The sequence below is a fragment of the Bombus terrestris genome, chromosome 14 (assembly GCF_910591885.1).
Source record: "Bombus terrestris chromosome 14, iyBomTerr1.2, whole genome shotgun sequence".
Taxonomy (NCBI): domain Eukaryota; kingdom Metazoa; phylum Arthropoda; class Insecta; order Hymenoptera; family Apidae; genus Bombus; species Bombus terrestris.
Genome location: NC_063282.1, coordinates 9,740,150 through 9,757,901, shown reverse-complemented (window position 1 = coordinate 9,757,901; position 17,752 = coordinate 9,740,150). Strand labels below are relative to the sequence as shown.

At 31.5% G+C, this 17,752-nt stretch overlaps 3 protein-coding genes across 3 annotated transcripts; 2 read left to right on the top strand and 1 right to left on the bottom strand.

The window, feature by feature from the left end:
* Positions 1–33: 33 nt before the first annotated feature.
* On the bottom strand, positions 34–6,438 carry LOC100644739 (cilia- and flagella-associated protein 52). Its single transcript, XM_003400876.4, has 10 exons — positions 6,308–6,438; positions 5,715–5,914; positions 5,275–5,452; positions 4,465–4,714; positions 4,045–4,321; positions 3,554–3,726; positions 2,622–2,770; positions 2,093–2,238; positions 1,832–1,983; positions 34–866 (listed from the first exon to the last, which is right to left on the bottom strand). Exons 1-10 carry the CDS (start codon positions 6,351–6,353, stop codon positions 407–409), a joined length of 2,031 nt encoding a protein of 676 aa, XP_003400924.1. The 5' UTR covers positions 6,354–6,438; the 3' UTR covers positions 34–406.
* Positions 6,439–8,012: 1,574 nt separating this feature from the next.
* LOC100647478 (baculoviral IAP repeat-containing protein 5) lies at positions 8,013–9,558 on the top strand. Its single transcript, XM_003400899.4, has 4 exons — positions 8,013–8,173; positions 8,316–8,519; positions 8,591–8,711; positions 8,795–9,558. The coding sequence occupies exons 1-4, from the start codon at positions 8,160–8,162 to the stop codon at positions 8,906–8,908; spliced, it is 453 nt and encodes a 150-aa protein (XP_003400947.1). The 5' UTR covers positions 8,013–8,159; the 3' UTR covers positions 8,909–9,558.
* A 77-nt stretch (positions 9,559–9,635) lies between these two features.
* LOC100647822 (putative inorganic phosphate cotransporter) lies at positions 9,636–16,762 on the top strand. Its single transcript, XM_012316548.3, has 4 exons — positions 9,636–10,337; positions 12,850–13,085; positions 13,640–14,537; positions 15,194–16,762. The coding sequence occupies exons 1-4, from the start codon at positions 10,313–10,315 to the stop codon at positions 15,547–15,549; spliced, it is 1,515 nt and encodes a 504-aa protein (XP_012171938.1). The 5' UTR covers positions 9,636–10,312; the 3' UTR covers positions 15,550–16,762.
* The last annotated feature ends 990 nt before the right edge of the window (positions 16,763–17,752 follow it).

The following is a 17,752-nucleotide window of genomic DNA, read 5'->3' as shown; positions in this document are numbered from 1 at the left end:
GAAAAATAATTATGCAAGAAAGAAGTAAATATGTTAAATAAGGAATAGATGATTTATTCTTAAAAAACAACATTTATAAAAAAAATTGTTCTTTCTCTCTATCACCATTTGTACATATACATAGCATCATTGAATTGTTTTGTACTAACAGGTTTTATGTGAAATGCAATTTGGTTTATGGTAGTATAAAACAATTCAATGATATTGTTCACACAAAGAAGTGAAATATCTCGCTTTAAAAATAAGATATAATCGAATCTTTTACGTGATTATGTGAATATTTCTATATGGAATCATAGTCATCGAATTTATCGACAATTAATTTTGATTTATTGTGAGATATTCGAGTAATTGGTGAATGTGTATTACAGTTTATGTAGTTTATTATTTACAATTTGGTTCACGGTCATGGGCAAGGTACTGATGTTGGTTCTAGCGTGTGTTGTTTGGTATCGTCTTTAATCGGTGTAATCGATGTTTTCGAAAAGGGGTATTCCCAAAGCATTATAGCACCGTCTGCACTTGCCGTAACAATAAACTTATTGTCTGGAGCAAAGACACAACGAGTAACGGCAGCAGCGTGTGCAAGACCCAAACGAATAGTACTAGCGGTACGATATTCCCATAGTTTTACAATAAAATCTTCTGATCCAGTGAGAAAATATTGTCCATCATGACTAATACTTATAGTATTTAAGGTCCCAGCCATCGAACCTTCAATTTCCCGAACTAATGAACCATCCAATGTTTCCCAATAAGCTATTTTGCGATCTGTACCACATGTTAAAATTTGAACGCCGGTAGGAACAAAACATGTCGCCATATACATTGTGCTTCCACTCAGCATGAACTTCCTCGTGAAATTTCTAAAGAAAAAATGAGTAAAATCGTGCATTGTATAATAGTTATAAGAGTTATCATAATGTTGAATTCCTTGTTAATGTTGGAGTCTTTTGTGTACAGGGCATATAAAAAGTGTAAAATCTATTGTAGTGTGATTCTACACTCCAGGATTGGCGAAGATTTGTAAAAAAAGTTCGTGCGAAATTGACCTTAAGCATGATTTTTAAGGTCAACATTTTTTTGGTTACACAGTGATACTTCATCTCACCATAGCTGATCGGTATACCAGTTTTTAAACAAAATCTTTTGAACAAGGCGGATGGGACATGGACCTGCTCTTCACATACGGCCTCCTTGTTCGTAAGATTTGACGGCGGATACGGATCTTTTTCTTTTAACGGATTACGTCCGTTAAACAACTACAACATCCGATTGAATGTGGTTTTTGCCATACAGAATCAATATATAATCTTGGGGAGAAACTGACGGAGATATAGAAATGCAAGTTCGTGGCTATTTAAATCGTAAGAGAAAAAGAAATAAAGGAATATATAGAATATGTAATGGTGAATCTAGAGCATCTACGTGTAACAATAGGTGCTATTTTTTGGTGGTATATCACTGTAGTATGTAAGCACATTCTGAATAAAGCTAGTTTAGGAATTATTAAAACTTTAACATTTTTTTCCGAGAGAAGACGTCATTTGCGACCCATGGTTCCTTTGAAATTTTTGTTGTTTGCGATGAATAGAATGTACTACAATAAAAAAGGCTTTGACCTTGACAATTATACTCAGTCAATTTTGCATGAACCTTTTTTTATAGATCTATACCGATCCAGAGGTGTACAATCACGCTACGGTGATTTTTACACTTACTTTTTATACACTCTGTACATTAGTTTACAATCTTTTGATTAAATTGTACCAAGTATCCAAATATGCATGATAGTTTAGGTTTACAATTTTTATGGTTGCCGGATTATTACCTTAAATCCCATAATATACATGTACCATCTGTGCTAGAACTGATCAAACTCTTGTTATCAGGTGAAACATGTAATGACGTTATTGGACCTCTGTGTTCTTTTAGGACTTGCAATAAATGTCGTAATTCAGATTTTGCATTCCATATTCGCACCTAAACGAAGGTGTACGTTTCAATAAATCGAAATTGAAACATTGATCGAACAAAGAACAACAATGAGCATTCTAATTCGAAAATTTAAGGGGGTATAAAGTTTGTATACCTGTCCATCACAACCACCGCTAATCAGTTTATCGTCATCTTTGGTAATAGTGATTGTTGACACTGATTTTGTGTGAGCGCAATTAATTTCAAATAGTAGTTTTCCGCCATTCAAAGCAAATCCCCTTATCGTACCATCGTTCCAAGCTTCCTCCAATAGATTAACGCAAATTAAATTATGCACGATACGTGGCAACGTACAGTAATGAACAAAAGTATTGGCAGAGATCGAATTTTCCGGTGAAATCTTATGAAATCTGAATTTTAATGACCTACTGTATAATCAATACAACAGTCATTCTAGAACTGTTTTAGAAATAAATAACAATATTTTGCAAATAAATAAAAAGCGATATAATGAATCGTAACCGAAACAGAAATTTTAATTCCTTATAAGAATTATGCTACTTCTCATATTTTACAAAAAAGTTGAGTAAAGAATTATATTTTGTACAAATTCACCTAGAAGTTCACGAAATGAGTTTGTCTGCGTCAATACTTTCGTTCGTCACTGTATACTGTTAACTTACCCGATATTATAGAACCACCATTACTATTGAAACATATACTGGAACAAGTAAGATTTGATACGGTGATTCGGAGTAATTCTTTTTGGGTGGCCAACTTCCATATTCGTATGTCATTTTTACTAGCGGTTGCAAATATCTCTGAACTATTGCTACAAAAATAATAGGATTTTTATGCACTTTGTTTCCTCTTTGTATTTTCTATAAAATACAGATGAGGTGATTTAAAACCAAAGAGATAGTTCACTATGGCATTAAAAAATAAGGTTCAAATAATGTAAATAATTCCAAGTTGTATAAAAGTATCATTTAGAGGCTCTAAAAATTAACTGCTAAGGGAACTATACAAGTAAATTGAAGACAAATGGACGCAAGCGATTTTTTCTACGATATAACTGTAGTATAAATTCAACCTACTATTAGTGACAAGACACTGTTGTTGTGTACGCATTACTAGACTTTATTTTTAGCTCGTAAAATGTTATAGATTGTTTATCTTCTGTTGTAATGGATCATTGTCAAATATGACAGGTTGTAAAGATAAGGCTAATGCAAATCTAAAACTATCTCAGTTATTTATATCTGCAATAAATACATTTTCTAGCATTAGCACGTTTTTACAATATGTTGCTTTGCATTTTACGTTACTTTTTTCGCAGAACGTTGTTTATGAAAAAGTTGTTGATGCTAAAATGATGCAAGTTGTTTCTCCAAATCTCGATACTCAAACTAAAAGACGAAACTCATTAAAAATTTGTGTATATGTCAAACAAAGAATATGATTTAATTTTCATAGACACCTCGCCTGCAACTTTTTAATATTTCTGAATTTTAAATATAATTTGCTAGACATAAGAAAAGTATCAGTTACATCTCTATGGTTTTAAGTATCTCAAATAAATGTAGCTTGTTAAATGTGGAAACAAATAGTTTACCTTGGAAATACTAAATCATATATCGAACTGGTGTGACAAGTGACGATTAAACGCATCTGAAAGCTTGATAATTCGATTTCATAAATCTCACATAAGGCGGTTCCTACTAATACCAAATTGTTTTGATAGCGGATCATGGACGTTACCACAGCACACACATTCGTTGTGCGATACTATGCAACAAAGAAAATTATTTTTTTAAATATTGTTATTTGTTGTGCTCTGTTGTGATTTCTTGATATAGAGAATTCATATTAGATATTGCGTATAGCGTAGACACAATGGTAGTGAATGTATTAAGAATGTGAACATAATATACATGCAGTAGCGGATGTAGAATGATTGAAATCAATGTAACCAATAAATAGAATTTAAATATTGAAGTTATCTCCTTGTTACTGTAAAGCTTTAAATTTTTATTTTACATATGGTACATACATATACACAAGAAAATATAATATACATGTTTGTGAGAAATTATGTATACTCACTGCTACTATAGCGGGTATAGTTAGTGACTTGTTCGTTTTATTTGCATTAAGTTTTGAGTCTTTCCTTATTTCAATTAATTCGACTGTTCCATCGCCAGTACCTACAATTAACTTGTCTTTCTTTAGAAGCAACAAGTTTTTCACACCACCTGGATATACTTCTATGTGAAGTCCATTTGCGTTCCTCATGCGTGCTCCCTTGTTCGTTGGTATCTTCGAGTAACATCCTATCATTACGGGATATTTAGTCCTTTCCTCGGATTCTTCTATGTTTAGCCTATTCGAAAGAAACAAAACTTTTCAATTATTTTATGGGCAAAGGTAAAGAAAGGCAACTAATCATTCTCTAGTTAAAATTTAACAAGCCTCTCGGGTGCAAAAGGTTAAAATTATTATCATCGATATCATCAAACGAGTAACCTTGCTTTTATGATATCGCCAGATGTTGTTCCGCAATAAACATTTTCATCGTTCTCATCTATAACTGCACAATTAATCGAACGTTTGATTTTTCCAACTTTTATATCTGTTCCATATAACTTTTGATCCTTTGAGTTGATACGCCATAATTTAAGATTCTTGTCGCCGCCAGTGATAAAACTTGTTTTGCAAATGTTAGCTCGTGCAATTATTATAATATTTCCACATGTTTCGTTTCCAGCAGAAGTACCTGTACAATGTGTAACAGTATAACATGAGTACCACTCACAAAACTGACAGATATAAATTATCTCATCAAAGACGTAAGTGCGTTAACGCTTTTTTCTGTTAATTTAGATACTTCAATTCTGTTTGCAACATTACAGTTATGAAAGATTTTTTCAAAATTTGCTTCATATTTTATTTATCACTATTTCTTCACCTAGATTTATCATGCTATGAAGCTTAAAGAAATTGGAGTATTTATAAGCACAGTAATAAAAATTATTTTTTTTTTATAATTGTAAAAATATTTTTTGTGGCTTTGATTTATATAATGAACTTTTATACCTGTAATTCTAATACATGTGTAGTATCTTATTGCTAAGTATCTATTATTCAAATCTATTTTTTACCTTGAGGAAGTAATATAGATATATGCTTTAGTTACGTTTTACGATAACGTTGCATTTACATAACTTTTATCTATTTCTTTGCTGTTTAATCTTTGATGCGTTAAAATACATATATACATATGTAGAAACAGACAGAGAGAGAGAGAGAGAGAAAGGGAAAGAGGGAGATATCTACCACAAAGAGGAGTTCCATTTTCAATATCCCATATTATGATACGACCATCATCTCTGCCTCCGAGACTAATAAGATACTGTCCATTTTCCGTAAAACACACGTCTTCGACTCTAACTTTGTGCATTTCATAGCTAGATTTCATTTTACGATTTCTATAATCCCATATTATAACCATTGCCTTGAATAAAGTATTCGATCTCTCTTAATTAATTTTGAAGTTAATGAAATTGATACATTGTAAATTCTTATACTTCTATGGAAAATATAAAGATGTAAAAATAGAATGCATATATATAATATGCAAAGTACATAAACTATTACATATATTTCTATCTAGATTTATTATATTTAAAGAAATATATGAATATAAAAAAATACTAATTTACATAAATATCCGCAATTTGGAAATTAACTATTCAATCCATTTTAAATGAATCTACCTTAAAACCATGATGGTTTATTTGGCCGGAAGCTATCAGATCGCCTGAAGATGAAATACATAAAGCAGAAACGAAATTCTTATGTCCAGTAAGAAAGAATTGTTCACCCGTTTTTACATGTTTGATAGTAATTTTGTTACCCATTGGGTACACAAGGTGTTCTCCATCAGGATGTAATCGTAAACCGTTTCTTATTACACCTACAAATAAATATGATATTCAGACTGTAATCACTATAATTTTTGTGGAAAATGAAAGAAATATATTCGTGATATATTACCAAACACAAACTTTAGACCTTCATACACGATAAATGACACAAAAATATCATAAAATATCAGAAGCAAGCTTAAAACATATACATGTACATATTTCTTTTATATGCATATATACACGTATAAAGTTTTTGGATTATATGACACTGTGACAAATGTGACAATCAGTCAATTTTATTACATATATTATGTATATGAGTGTACGCGGGTGTTTACACATATGCTGTACATACATATATACTATATGATTATGATAGTTCCTTTTATATTGGAAATTTAATGAATTCTCATTATTACGAAATGATTGTAATTACTAACCGTCAAATGCTATTATTCCGAATATTTCGAGTTCTTTTAGGGACATAATGAAAGATAATATTATAATAACTTGAATCGACTTTTATTATAATCAGCTTGTAATACACGAACTCTTCCTAACAGCATAAGAATTGCGTCGCCATGGCAATCACAACAAGTGTAAGTAATAACGAATATCGAAATAGTTATCGATGAACATAACTAATACGTACGATACATATAATTACAGTTTATAGTAAAAGAAATAAGACGTAAGAGGTAAAATTAAATAAAAGATAGGTGAAATTTAAGAAAAAACACGTTTAAAAAGTAGTGAATAAAATTTTCAGTTTTTGATTTTTCATCGCCGTTGTTGTCTTCATTATTACTTTTTATAATTTGATGATCTTATTAATGAAAATAACAAAAGTTGGTAATATCGAGAACTAGCATGGAAAAATATCGATAATAGAATCACAGAGGGACTACTGAACAGACGTGACATCTTACGGCTTGCGGAACTTTACGTCAGATGTTTTGAAATATATACTAATCGTTCAAAATTTGAAACAAATCTGAAAATGTACATATTTTCTGCAAATACATATTTAGTAAAAAACTATTACAGTCAGTCAGACCATTATAATCAAACCATCTTTTAGAACAATATGTAAAATAGTATTTTAGCTTTATTGGTAATAAAATATCGTTTCTGAAGGTAGTATTGTACACTCAATACATCCTTATTTGTCCGTCATTATTATAAGTAGTTTCGTAATTTCTTGGTATTTGATTTTTTCCTTCTTGAAGAAACCTAGTGATGAAATTGCAGTTAATGGTAAGAATATTCCAGAATTATTGCGATATTTATACGATAATGATCCGTGAATTAAAAATATTACCATAGAAGTAAAAATATATAAAACAATTGTTTTTAAAGTATAATACGTTGATTCTGTCATCCATTCCAGTTGAAAGACTCTTTATTTGGTTGGATTTTTATCCCTAAAGGACAGTCTAAAATTCTAAGTGAAAATGAAAACTTTAACCGATACACATTGTTATATGCGAATAGCCGTACTTAAAAAGAAAATAAATTTAGTTTGCAAATGTTACGGAAAGGAAACGTTTGATATTACACTTAATTGTAATAATAAAAAATAAACTGCAAAGGGATTGAATTCGATTCACAGGAATAAAAATGAAAAAGCAGCATAATAATCATACCATTAACAATTTCGAAGATGAAACTATTTATTGGAAAAAAGATCACCCTTTTCGGTACGGCGCTCATCCGCCGCGTTATGGTACTTGATGTAAACATTTTTATTAGTTGCCTCGTATATTTATTATTGACATTAGTCGATAGACTAATGTATGTATTCGGTGATTATCGAGCATAGACAACGCTCGTACCGAAAAGGTTAAGAACATAGTAATAACATCTACATACTATATACTACATATTACATACTATATACATAGTTTCTATTCGGAATTACCGTTTTAATCAACGGTTCATTCAAGAAAGAAATATATATCATAATATTTTATTTATAATAATAATTTGTCATTCTATAATTACATTAGATTTAGACCTATACTAATTGAATCTTGTTTCTACTGAATCGATGAAATCTTATATGACGTAAAAATAGATTCAAAATCATAAGATACAAAAATGCATATGCAGATTCACGGTACTGATAAGACTTGCATACATATTCATGTACTTCGTCTGCATAGGATATCACAGATTATGACGTAAAAAAGGTATAGATCGCAGCACTTATGGCGTGTTTATGTGGGCCGCGGTGGATTTTAACGTAACGTATCTTGTTTGAAAATAAAAATTCTCGTATTTTATACAATTATGGATTTACTACCGTAAGCATCATTTTATATTATTTTACTCTCTACTTATAATAATAATTGACGATATTGTTATGATAATCTATATCACTTAATTCTCAGTATAAAGATCAAATATGCAGTATAACCTAAATTAGCTATATGTTCGTCTGTTTAGAGAGCACGATTCAATGTTTTGGAAAATTGGTAGATTAAAGACGTTCGAAGATTGGCCTTTTCAGTCCTCTGATAATTCATGTAATCCTGAGAAAATGGCTGCTGCTGGTTTTTTTGCTGTAGGTGGTAAGGAAGAACCTGACTTGGTTGAATGTTTTATTTGTTCCAAACAACTTGATGGCTGGGATCCTGATGATGATCCATGGTATGTATTGGAATGATTTTATTAATTTAGCATTAATGCCAACTATGTAACTTAATTCCAATTACTTTTAGGAACGAGCATGTAAAACATCATTCAGAATGCTTCTTTATCAGTTTGGGAAAACCTGATGAGACTTCATGGACTGTGTATGAGTTATTTGATTTGTTCAAAAAATATACAGTAAAAGAATGTGTAAGTATTACTTTATGAAATGAATTAATTATTTTATAAATATAATGAAGAATATAAAGGATCTATGTATATATATTTTATAGACACGTGAGTTGGACAAAGCTATAGCTAAGGCAAAAGAAGAAAGTATTCGGCTCGTACATGAAATACCTCACATTTATAAGGGATTAAGAAAGAACTCTAAATATCAGAGTTAAGATTTTGGTAAAGTAATCTAAGACTGGTTATGTGCATAGTTCTATTTATACAACTATGACTTAATTTTTTTATTCTCTAATAAAATTTGTCACTGAGAAAATAATACTATATCTTCCTTTTGATGAGATTGCTTACTCCTGTTCCTTTCTTTCTTATTCTCTTGTATGTTTTTGTTTTCTGTTGTAAATTAAATAGTATACATAATACTGTGTTGTATACTCAAGAAAGAAGGAGATAATTCATTTGATAATGATCTAAGATTAGCGAAAGCAATAAAACTGAAGTGTAGAAGACATTGGGGACTTATCTCGTTGAAGCAATTTACAATGTCCATTCTTGTCAAACTTGTATAATTTTATCAGTGACATCTTAATTCCAATTTATTATCTAATTTTTATACAAAATATTGATGTTAAAAAGATAGACAACAACTGTTTAGTATATATATATGAATATTACGATATCGCAATCTCGTCTTTGAATTTAAGTAACCCTGCCGAAGATCCGGTAATACGTCAAGAAAATTTTACGGTTTAGTTACTCGCTTATTAATTAAATTAAAATTAAACCTTTAATTTGTTCGGATTATGGATTCTGTTCAGAAAACTGGAATCTGTTTCAAGGAATTTTAATAAATAGGATAAATCAATCATGTTGTACAGAAAAGTTGTAAAGTAAGTACCTCATCCAATACATATACATCCAATTTTTCAAATGAAAATACGTATTATTAAGATATAACCGCAAACGAAAGATGTTTTCTGTCTTCTTCTGTTCTACTTTTTCTCTCTTCTTCTGTTTTACTTTTCCTCTCTTCTTCCCTCCTACCCTTATGCTTATAAGTGTGTTTCCTCTTTAATCGAAAGAATGCAATCAATCTATGTACTGGCTAATGCCTCTTACCTTCAACGTTCTTTCAACGAATCAAAGCGCTTAATGTGGTTGATATTAAGCAAGTAAAAAATATCAAAAATGGGTACATAATACGTTGCGTGTTATCATCTCCCCCCTAACATTAGACATACCTTCGTGTCAACTTTTACTAACACGCTTAGCGTCTTATCCACGTTTCCTTTCCCTTTTTGCGTTTAGTGAGGAGCACGTGTACGAGTATAAAATGAATTCGCACAGAGAGCATCGATTCAGTCAATCGTAACATGTAGTCGGGATACGCATATATACCTGTTACCGTCTCTGTTCATAAACTTTCGTGATTTTGGTTGGCTAGGTTTATCCTTTCGCTGCGCCGAGTATATAGACTAAAATAAGAACGCGATCGTATGTATTTTATTCACCTTCGAATCGTTCATACAATTTATGTTCGATTTTCAAGCGTGTAATTTTTTATGTGTTTCTCATTCCAATCATAATCAATCGTCAGAGAATATATTTTAGTTCGCACGATGCTATCCGCCTGCAAAATATGTTGTAAGTACTGCATTTTGTAAATATGATATTTAATTTTCTACAAATCCGATCTCTCGTTGCTAATAAGACGTCCAAGTTTTTGTAGAAAAAATTACACGTACCGAGTACCACATTGTTATTTAAATGGTACAAAAATTCATTATTATTATTTCCCGTGTAATAAATTTCGACAATTTGTATCTCGAACTGGATATCAGTGGATTTTGCTTCATCTATTCGATAATTATTCGTTTCGTGAGATAGAATAAGAATTGAGATAGATTAAGAATGAGATAGAAGGAGAATAATCTTATGTGGGTAAATCAATTACATATGCGATAAAAGTTACGTAAATGATTTGTTGAAAAAAAAGTAATATTAATATTTCATGGTATCGTGATAATAAATTTCTTCCTTAGCTTTGTAGCTTGACAATTAACGATCAACGAAATGTACATAAGCGATGTAGAGTTATATCGCGTTGGCATATCATTACATACCTATCGATGCAGATTTCTTACATTTATGGTAGTTATTGCTTAATCAAATAATTTTTACGCAGAAAAATGTCAACGTTGTTTAAAGAAACATTACGAGAAGTTCCGTGATCTGTAGTATTAGATGAGTGATGAAATCAGTAATAATAGTCTGTCGTTATCTTAGGTAATCTGTAACTAGGTGATGTATTTGAATTTTTATCGAGAATTCTTTGAATTCTTTTGCGCATGGTACAAAAAAAACATTAAAAAAAACGATTGCTTTGCCTTCAAAAGAAGAACGAAGCAATGTAACGTAACGTGTAAAGTGTTGACCGGAAAAGAACTAAAAAAATTCATGAATAAAGTTTTTGAATGTGACGTGAAAATAAAGATGAAAAGTACGAAAAATACCATGTTCCAATTAAAGGGAGATTTTATATAACATTGACTGGTTCTATGTAGAACGGCAGCTGGAGAAGGTTGACCGAAGTAAGGAAAATAACTAATTCCGCATATAAGACAGAATTATAGCAATTAAGATCATTTGTATCTACGAAATAAGCCGACAATCGCTTTCTCGTTATCTTTACGGCGAATCAACGATTCTGTCTGCCGATATGATCATTATTGGTAGTTTTTGGCCTCTTATGTTTGGATTTTCCTTATATCGTGTCAGATAAGATAAACTCGTTGATGCTGCGTCTGGTGATATTTAAACAAAAAGCCGAGTAACAAAAATTTATGCGATCGTTTGATTGTATCATGGATCAATAATGAGTGATCATTAATGACTTATCGCATATATATTCTTTCAAATTTTTTTTTTATTTTTGTCAATTGCACATAATTCGTTATCATCTAAAAAAAATGTGACTTTTCCTTTTGATTTAATACATATAGTTACTTGATGTGAAACTGAAAGCTACAAATAGAAAAATTTACGATATGAAGATGTCAATAATGCTTGAATAATGGTAAATACCAGAAAATAAGGAAAAATTCGTTTAACATTCTGATATTGTGACATAGATAGAATACAGTTTATTGTATACGTATATAGATATAGATATTCATACTATCCTCTTTAATTTAAAATGTTCTATTTACCATTTCGAAAATGAAAGGAACTGAAGTGTTATATATTATTTTCTTTGCACCGTTTTTGTTTCTCTTTTTAAAATATTTAGTCATTATTTCGTTACAGTCTGTATAATGTAACTTTATTTAGAAGGTAAAAAAAATACGGGGAACTTCAGATATTTGAACACATCTTGGAAAATGAAGAAATGTTAGATAGAACATTATAAGTAAGGAAAACGATATAGATAGCGTGTACGTAACTATACAAGTAGCACTCTTCTCATAGGTCTCGATATATTGCTGCAATATACAAATATTCTTTATCATCATCTTGTCACCCAGCTTTTTATTAATCTTTTGGTTAGAGTTCTAATCTGACCGGTGATAGAATTTATCCGCCTATTATTTCCTGGTTATGTTTCAATTCTTTTTTCTTTCTCGACATTTACATTTTGATACATGATATGCTAATAACAGATAACCGCGAATGGAATTTCAATTCCTCTATTTGTAAAACATGTCGTCTGTAACTTTAGTCCCTCCAGATCATAATTACATAATTAAAAACAGATCACGAATTATCGTTACCGGAATCGCTAAATATCGGAGTATGACCTTTTGTTTCAAGGATATGTTCGTTTTCGAATTTCTCTCTCCCGCTCGCTCTTTCCTCTTCTTCCATTCTTCTCTTCTACTCCTTGTTAGTTCAACGTTTGCCGTTTACCTTTTCAATAAGCACAACTCGAAATCGAAATTATGCGCTATGCCGAAGTCAGTGATACGTGCAAGGAATCTGACCTTTACCTAGATAAGTTTGTACGGTTCGTTAGACAGCTGCCAATAGGGGAAAGGCTCCGCTGCTAATCGTCATTCCTTCCGCGCTGTTAACCTCGGGCTTTCTTCTTTGCGACATGACAGCGTGCGTTTATTTATCGACGCTATTACCAATAAGAGATATGTTTACATGCACACAGGTGGAAGAATACCGCAACGATGGATATTCGCAATAATGGGTTTTTTGGCGCTCTTTAACGCTTACGCAATGAGAGTCTGCTTGTCGATTACGATTACCGAGATGGTAATTCCGATGCATGAGAATACGGCACACTTCTATGACAATACTTGCCCGGTCAGGAATGAGAGTGGGAAAGGGGGTAACAATGGCACGCAATCGTACGCAAAACGGTATGAGTGGAGTGAGACGATGCAGGTAAAAACACACGCGCATACGTGCGTATGTACACTGCCTGTCATACGTATAAGTAGACAGACACCTGTTGATATTTAATACAAATTGAATGCTTTTCACTGCTTTTAGTTTCTAATTATATTCCTTTTTTTTTTAATCGCATTCAACTGTCAAGGTTATTAGCTACTACTTCTTTGGTAAAAACAATGCACATGTTATTCTTACTTTTGCTAGAGGTTTCAGTACTCTAGGCTTATTAGCAAGGTGTTTTTTGAGATAATCATTGTGGTATGCGCGCTAAATTGTTATTTTAAATCTGTTATTTCATTTGCATCAGATGTGCCTTATAACGTAAAATATTAAGTAAATTAAGATATTCTGGAGCTTTCCAATAAATTAAACAAATACTTTAGATTTCTGATACTTACGGCAGGCAGTGTATATGTGTATGTATATATGAATGATACATACTTACGATATCGAAAGAAAAAACATTGTAATTACGAATTGTACCTTACGGTACATATGTATTCCTATATGTACTTGTAATACACTTTTTAATCTTTCTCGTTCAGGGTATTATCTTGTCGTCGTTTTACGTGGGCTATGTGATAACACATCTACCTGGAGGGATGTTGTCTGAAAAATTCGGTGGGAAATATTCCCTCGGTTTGGGTATATTGGCGACCGGCGTTTTCACGCTAATTACACCGCTCGTCGTAGAATATGGAGAAGCAATAGGTCTAATCACCGTGCGCGTGTTAATGGGCCTTTGCGAAGGAACAACGTTTCCGGCGTTAAACGCAATGCTCGCCCAATGGACACCACCGGAGGAAAGGTCCATGATCGGTTCGTTGGTATTCGCCGGTGCTCAACTCGGCACGGTATTTGCCAACTCTTTGTCCGGTCTCATTATTCATTACTCGGCGATAGGATGGCCGGCTGTGTTTTACGTATTCGGTAGTGTCGGAATTCTTTGGTTTTTGATATGGCTGGTAACGTGTTTCAATAATCCAGACACGCATCCATTTATATCTGAGAGAGAACGAAATTTTCTACAAGAAAGGATGCACGCGCATACGCATAAAAAACCACCTTCGGTTCCATGGAGACACCTTCTTAAATCTGTACCACTTTGGGCACTAATAGCAGCACAAGTTGGTCATGATTGGGGCTTTTTCACCTTGGTCAATGACCTTCCGAAATATATGAGCAGCGTACTCAAGTATTCAATCAAAGACAATGGATTACTCTCCGCATTACCCTATTTAACTATGTGGATTTGTAGTGTAGTGACATCTTGTTTGGCTGACTGGATGATCACGAAAGGCCTAATGTCACGTACTAATGTACGTAAATTGGGTACTACCATTGCCTCGCTCGGACCAGGAGCATTCATCATAGGTGCATCTTATGCCGAATGTGACAGAATAACTGTTGTTATTATGTTTACCGTTGGTACGACATTAATGGGTATGTATACATATATAGAATACGTTAGATAACAACAAAAACGGTTCTTATCAACATTTTTCATTTTTTAAATGATAACACATTCGAGTAATCAGAATTGAAACTCGTAATATTGTGCAATCGATATCATGGAAATCGGGCTTAAAAATGTAATTTGTTCACGATTAATCTAATTAATCTAAGATTAACTAGACACATGCATAGAATAATTGGGCCGTTCAGAAACCACATTGATCAACTTTATAAATTGAAAAGTACGGAAAAGTGGTGATTTTATAAATACTGCTTTTTAAATTTACCTCAAAACTTATTATTATTTATGTTATCTTTCAAAATTTGTTTCTTGAGAATTGAATATTAACCGCGTGTTTATGTAATAAAATTAAGGGATTAGATACTGACAGATGAAATTAATCAGTTTGCTTCTCGAGAGGTTCAATCATATAATACTGTAATATGATGAATATTTCGTTAATAAAAATTCAAATGTATCAAACAGGAATTTAAAATGTTAAAATCCACTTTTCTAGAAAAAGATAAACATGGAAAATGATCGTTTTTGTTGTGAACTCTTCAATTTCTCTCTTTCGACATAATTTGGAAATTTCTATTCCCATTTGATTATAAACTCTATTTCTTTCTTTTTCCTACGCTAGGTACATTTTATCCGGGAATGAAGGTGAATGCTCTAGATCTCAGTCCAAACTATTCTGGCACCTTAATGGCTCTAGTGAACGGAATAGGAGCTTTTACCGGTATTTTGACACCGTATATCGTTAGTGAATTAACTCCGAATCAGACACTTGCCCAATGGAGACTTGTATTTTGGATTGTTTTTGTTGTTTTCGTCTTGACTAATCTGATTTTTGTACTGTATGCAAGCGGAGAAGTTCAGTACTGGAACGATCCTGAATTTGTCAGAAGGGAAAGAGAAGAAAGACGGATGAAAATTGCAAATGAAAAAGGAGAAATTGGTAAACCTAAAGAGCGGTTGAAAATATTTTCGACTTAATGTAATTCGCGTAAAAATCAACACACGTCGATTTTTACAGCTTGAATAGAATATGCATGAGATACATATTAGATACATGCAGATAAGTTTTGTGCATTGTATACATAAGTAATTCGTTAAGCTTAAACCATAAAACATGTATCCGTGTCGTTTATATTCATGACTATCTACTTTATTATACTCGCTAGATTTTCCATTAATTTAAAAAAAGTCATTCCGTCTACTCGTTTATGGAATATTAGACCTCTAAGTGCAATATAGTTCGTTTTTTTCTATAAACCGATATTTCTTATTAATGTTTTAGGAATGAAAATATTCTTTTCTTAAGCAAAGAATAATCTTCCTTAATTATATTTTCTTTTATCACGCTTTATCAGATTATGCGATATTGAGTATAATGTATAACAAAGGGATATTATAAACAGTAAAAGAACAAGAGAAAATATAGTGAGAGAACGAAATTTTGTACAGTCTTAATAGTATTTCAAATTTTTCGGTAGTTAATATCTTTCCTTTCTCTTCTTCTGTCTAGTCCAAGTTCGAAACGAATGATAAGTCGAACAACTGTGTAGATACATTTACATCGAACACACGTTAACGAGCGAGAATGAAAGACACATCTGGCTATTATGTTACATTGACGTGTTCTCGCGACTAACGAGATTCAGCGTACCTGAAAAATATTTTGTAACTACGTGTGTTAAAGTAAGTGTGTACATCGTTAAATATTGTTTCTGAAATAAATAAGAAGATGATGAAAAACTATAAATATATGATTGTTTAAAATAAAACGTGTGCGTATACACTTATACATATATGAATGACAAAATATATATTATGAATAGGAGTATAAAATATATGACACGTACGGCAAATGTTAGCATAAACTTCTACATTTGTCTCTTTATTGCGACGTGAAAAAAATAAATGTATTTTTTGATTGCTATTATTTACTATTCATAATTATGATTATGATTCGAAAAATTCTACAACAAATCGCGCATCCCTCATTTGTTGCAACGATGATATGACATAACTTAAAACTAAGGTTTACCGTTTTATATAAGCAAATAGTAATAGCAGATAGTGATATTTTATCACATACCACTCGTTTAGTACAGCAATGAGACGACGTAACTCAAAAATGAGATTGAACGTTTTATGTAATCAAGAATCTTTCTTTCTATACCAATAAACTAGTAATATTTTATCATATCAGACATTTACTACAGCAATGATACACCATAACTAACAATAAGCAATAAAGTTGAACACTTTGCGTAAACAAAAGCCGTTCTTTTTATACCATTGAAGTAATATTTTTTATACCGAAAACAAATTTTGTCGTGTTTTTCTTTTTATAGTAAATGAGCAAATATCACATAAACAGTTGACAAATTTTGTACATATTTAGGTATACTATATATGGACCGTTTATTTTGAAAGTGATATAAGTCCATTTTGGTAAAAAAATGAGATATCACATAATTTGTGATTAATTTAGTGTAAACTTTTTATTTATAACTAGTTAATATTTAATATTTTAAAAAATGCCAATGTTTTGTTCAATTTAAAATTGGCCAATAAAAGAAATTACGTAGCGATTAATTATGAAAGTCCAATTTCCATAGACATAGGTGGCGGACCAGTACGAAAAAAGAATTTTTTGTACGCACCACAGGATTATTATGATGTTATAAAACAGTGTAGACAAAATAAAAGATTTATTTTACACGAAATGAAACGAGAGAATTTCATTTCAACAAAAAATCTACAAAACGCAATTCAAAAACGAATAAGAAAAGATACTAACGAAGAAAAGATAAACTGACTGAAAATATATTGGATGAGGTTTTGCAAAAGTGCACCGTATACTGTTTTATATAAAATATCGATGGAGGACACAGACTTTAAGACATTAGATTTATCACCTACATGTCAGGGAAGACAGCTAAAATTTAAAAGAACCGCCCTGACGCCTTTGTATAACGATGTCAGACCTATTACATACGAAAAATATAAGGATATGAAGCAGTTATTACCTTATATACCTTCTGTGTATCATGAATATTTCGAAACACTACAACATAAAAAGCATAAATAAATAATATCAATATTTTATGTTAAGTTTAACAATATATAAATATAATTAACGTCCAAAATAAAAAATATTACTCCTATTTTCTTTTTTGTTATTATTTAT

What these genes read in the sequence shown, in the direction of transcription:
- LOC100644739 (XM_003400876.4), bottom strand. Translation starts at nt 6,353, where the DNA reads ATGTCCCTAAAAGAACTCGAAATATTCGGAATAATAGCATTTGACG. An exon ending in TAAACCATCATGGTTTTAAG is followed by an intron (nt 5,453 to 5,714) that starts GTAGATTCATTT and finishes ACTTTATTCAAG; the next exon opens with GCAATGGTTATAATATGGGA. An exon ending in CTATACCCGCTATAGTAGCA is followed by an intron (nt 3,727 to 4,044) that starts GTGAGTATACAT and finishes TTTGTTGCATAG; the next exon opens with TATCGCACAACGAATGTGTG.
- LOC100647478 (XM_003400899.4), top strand. An exon ending in GATCCTGATGATGATCCATG is followed by an intron (nt 8,520 to 8,590) that starts GTATGTATTGGA and finishes AATTACTTTTAG; the next exon opens with GAACGAGCATGTAAAACATC. An exon ending in AATATACAGTAAAAGAATGT is followed by an intron (nt 8,712 to 8,794) that starts GTAAGTATTACT and finishes TATATTTTATAG; the next exon opens with ACACGTGAGTTGGACAAAGC.
- LOC100647822 (XM_012316548.3), top strand. Translation starts at nt 10,313, where the DNA reads ATGCTATCCGCCTGCAAAATATGTT. An exon ending in AGTGGAGTGAGACGATGCAG is followed by an intron (nt 13,086 to 13,639) that starts GTAAAAACACAC and finishes TTTCTCGTTCAG; the next exon opens with GGTATTATCTTGTCGTCGTT. An exon ending in CGTTGGTACGACATTAATGG is followed by an intron (nt 14,538 to 15,193) that starts GTATGTATACAT and finishes TTCCTACGCTAG; the next exon opens with GTACATTTTATCCGGGAATG.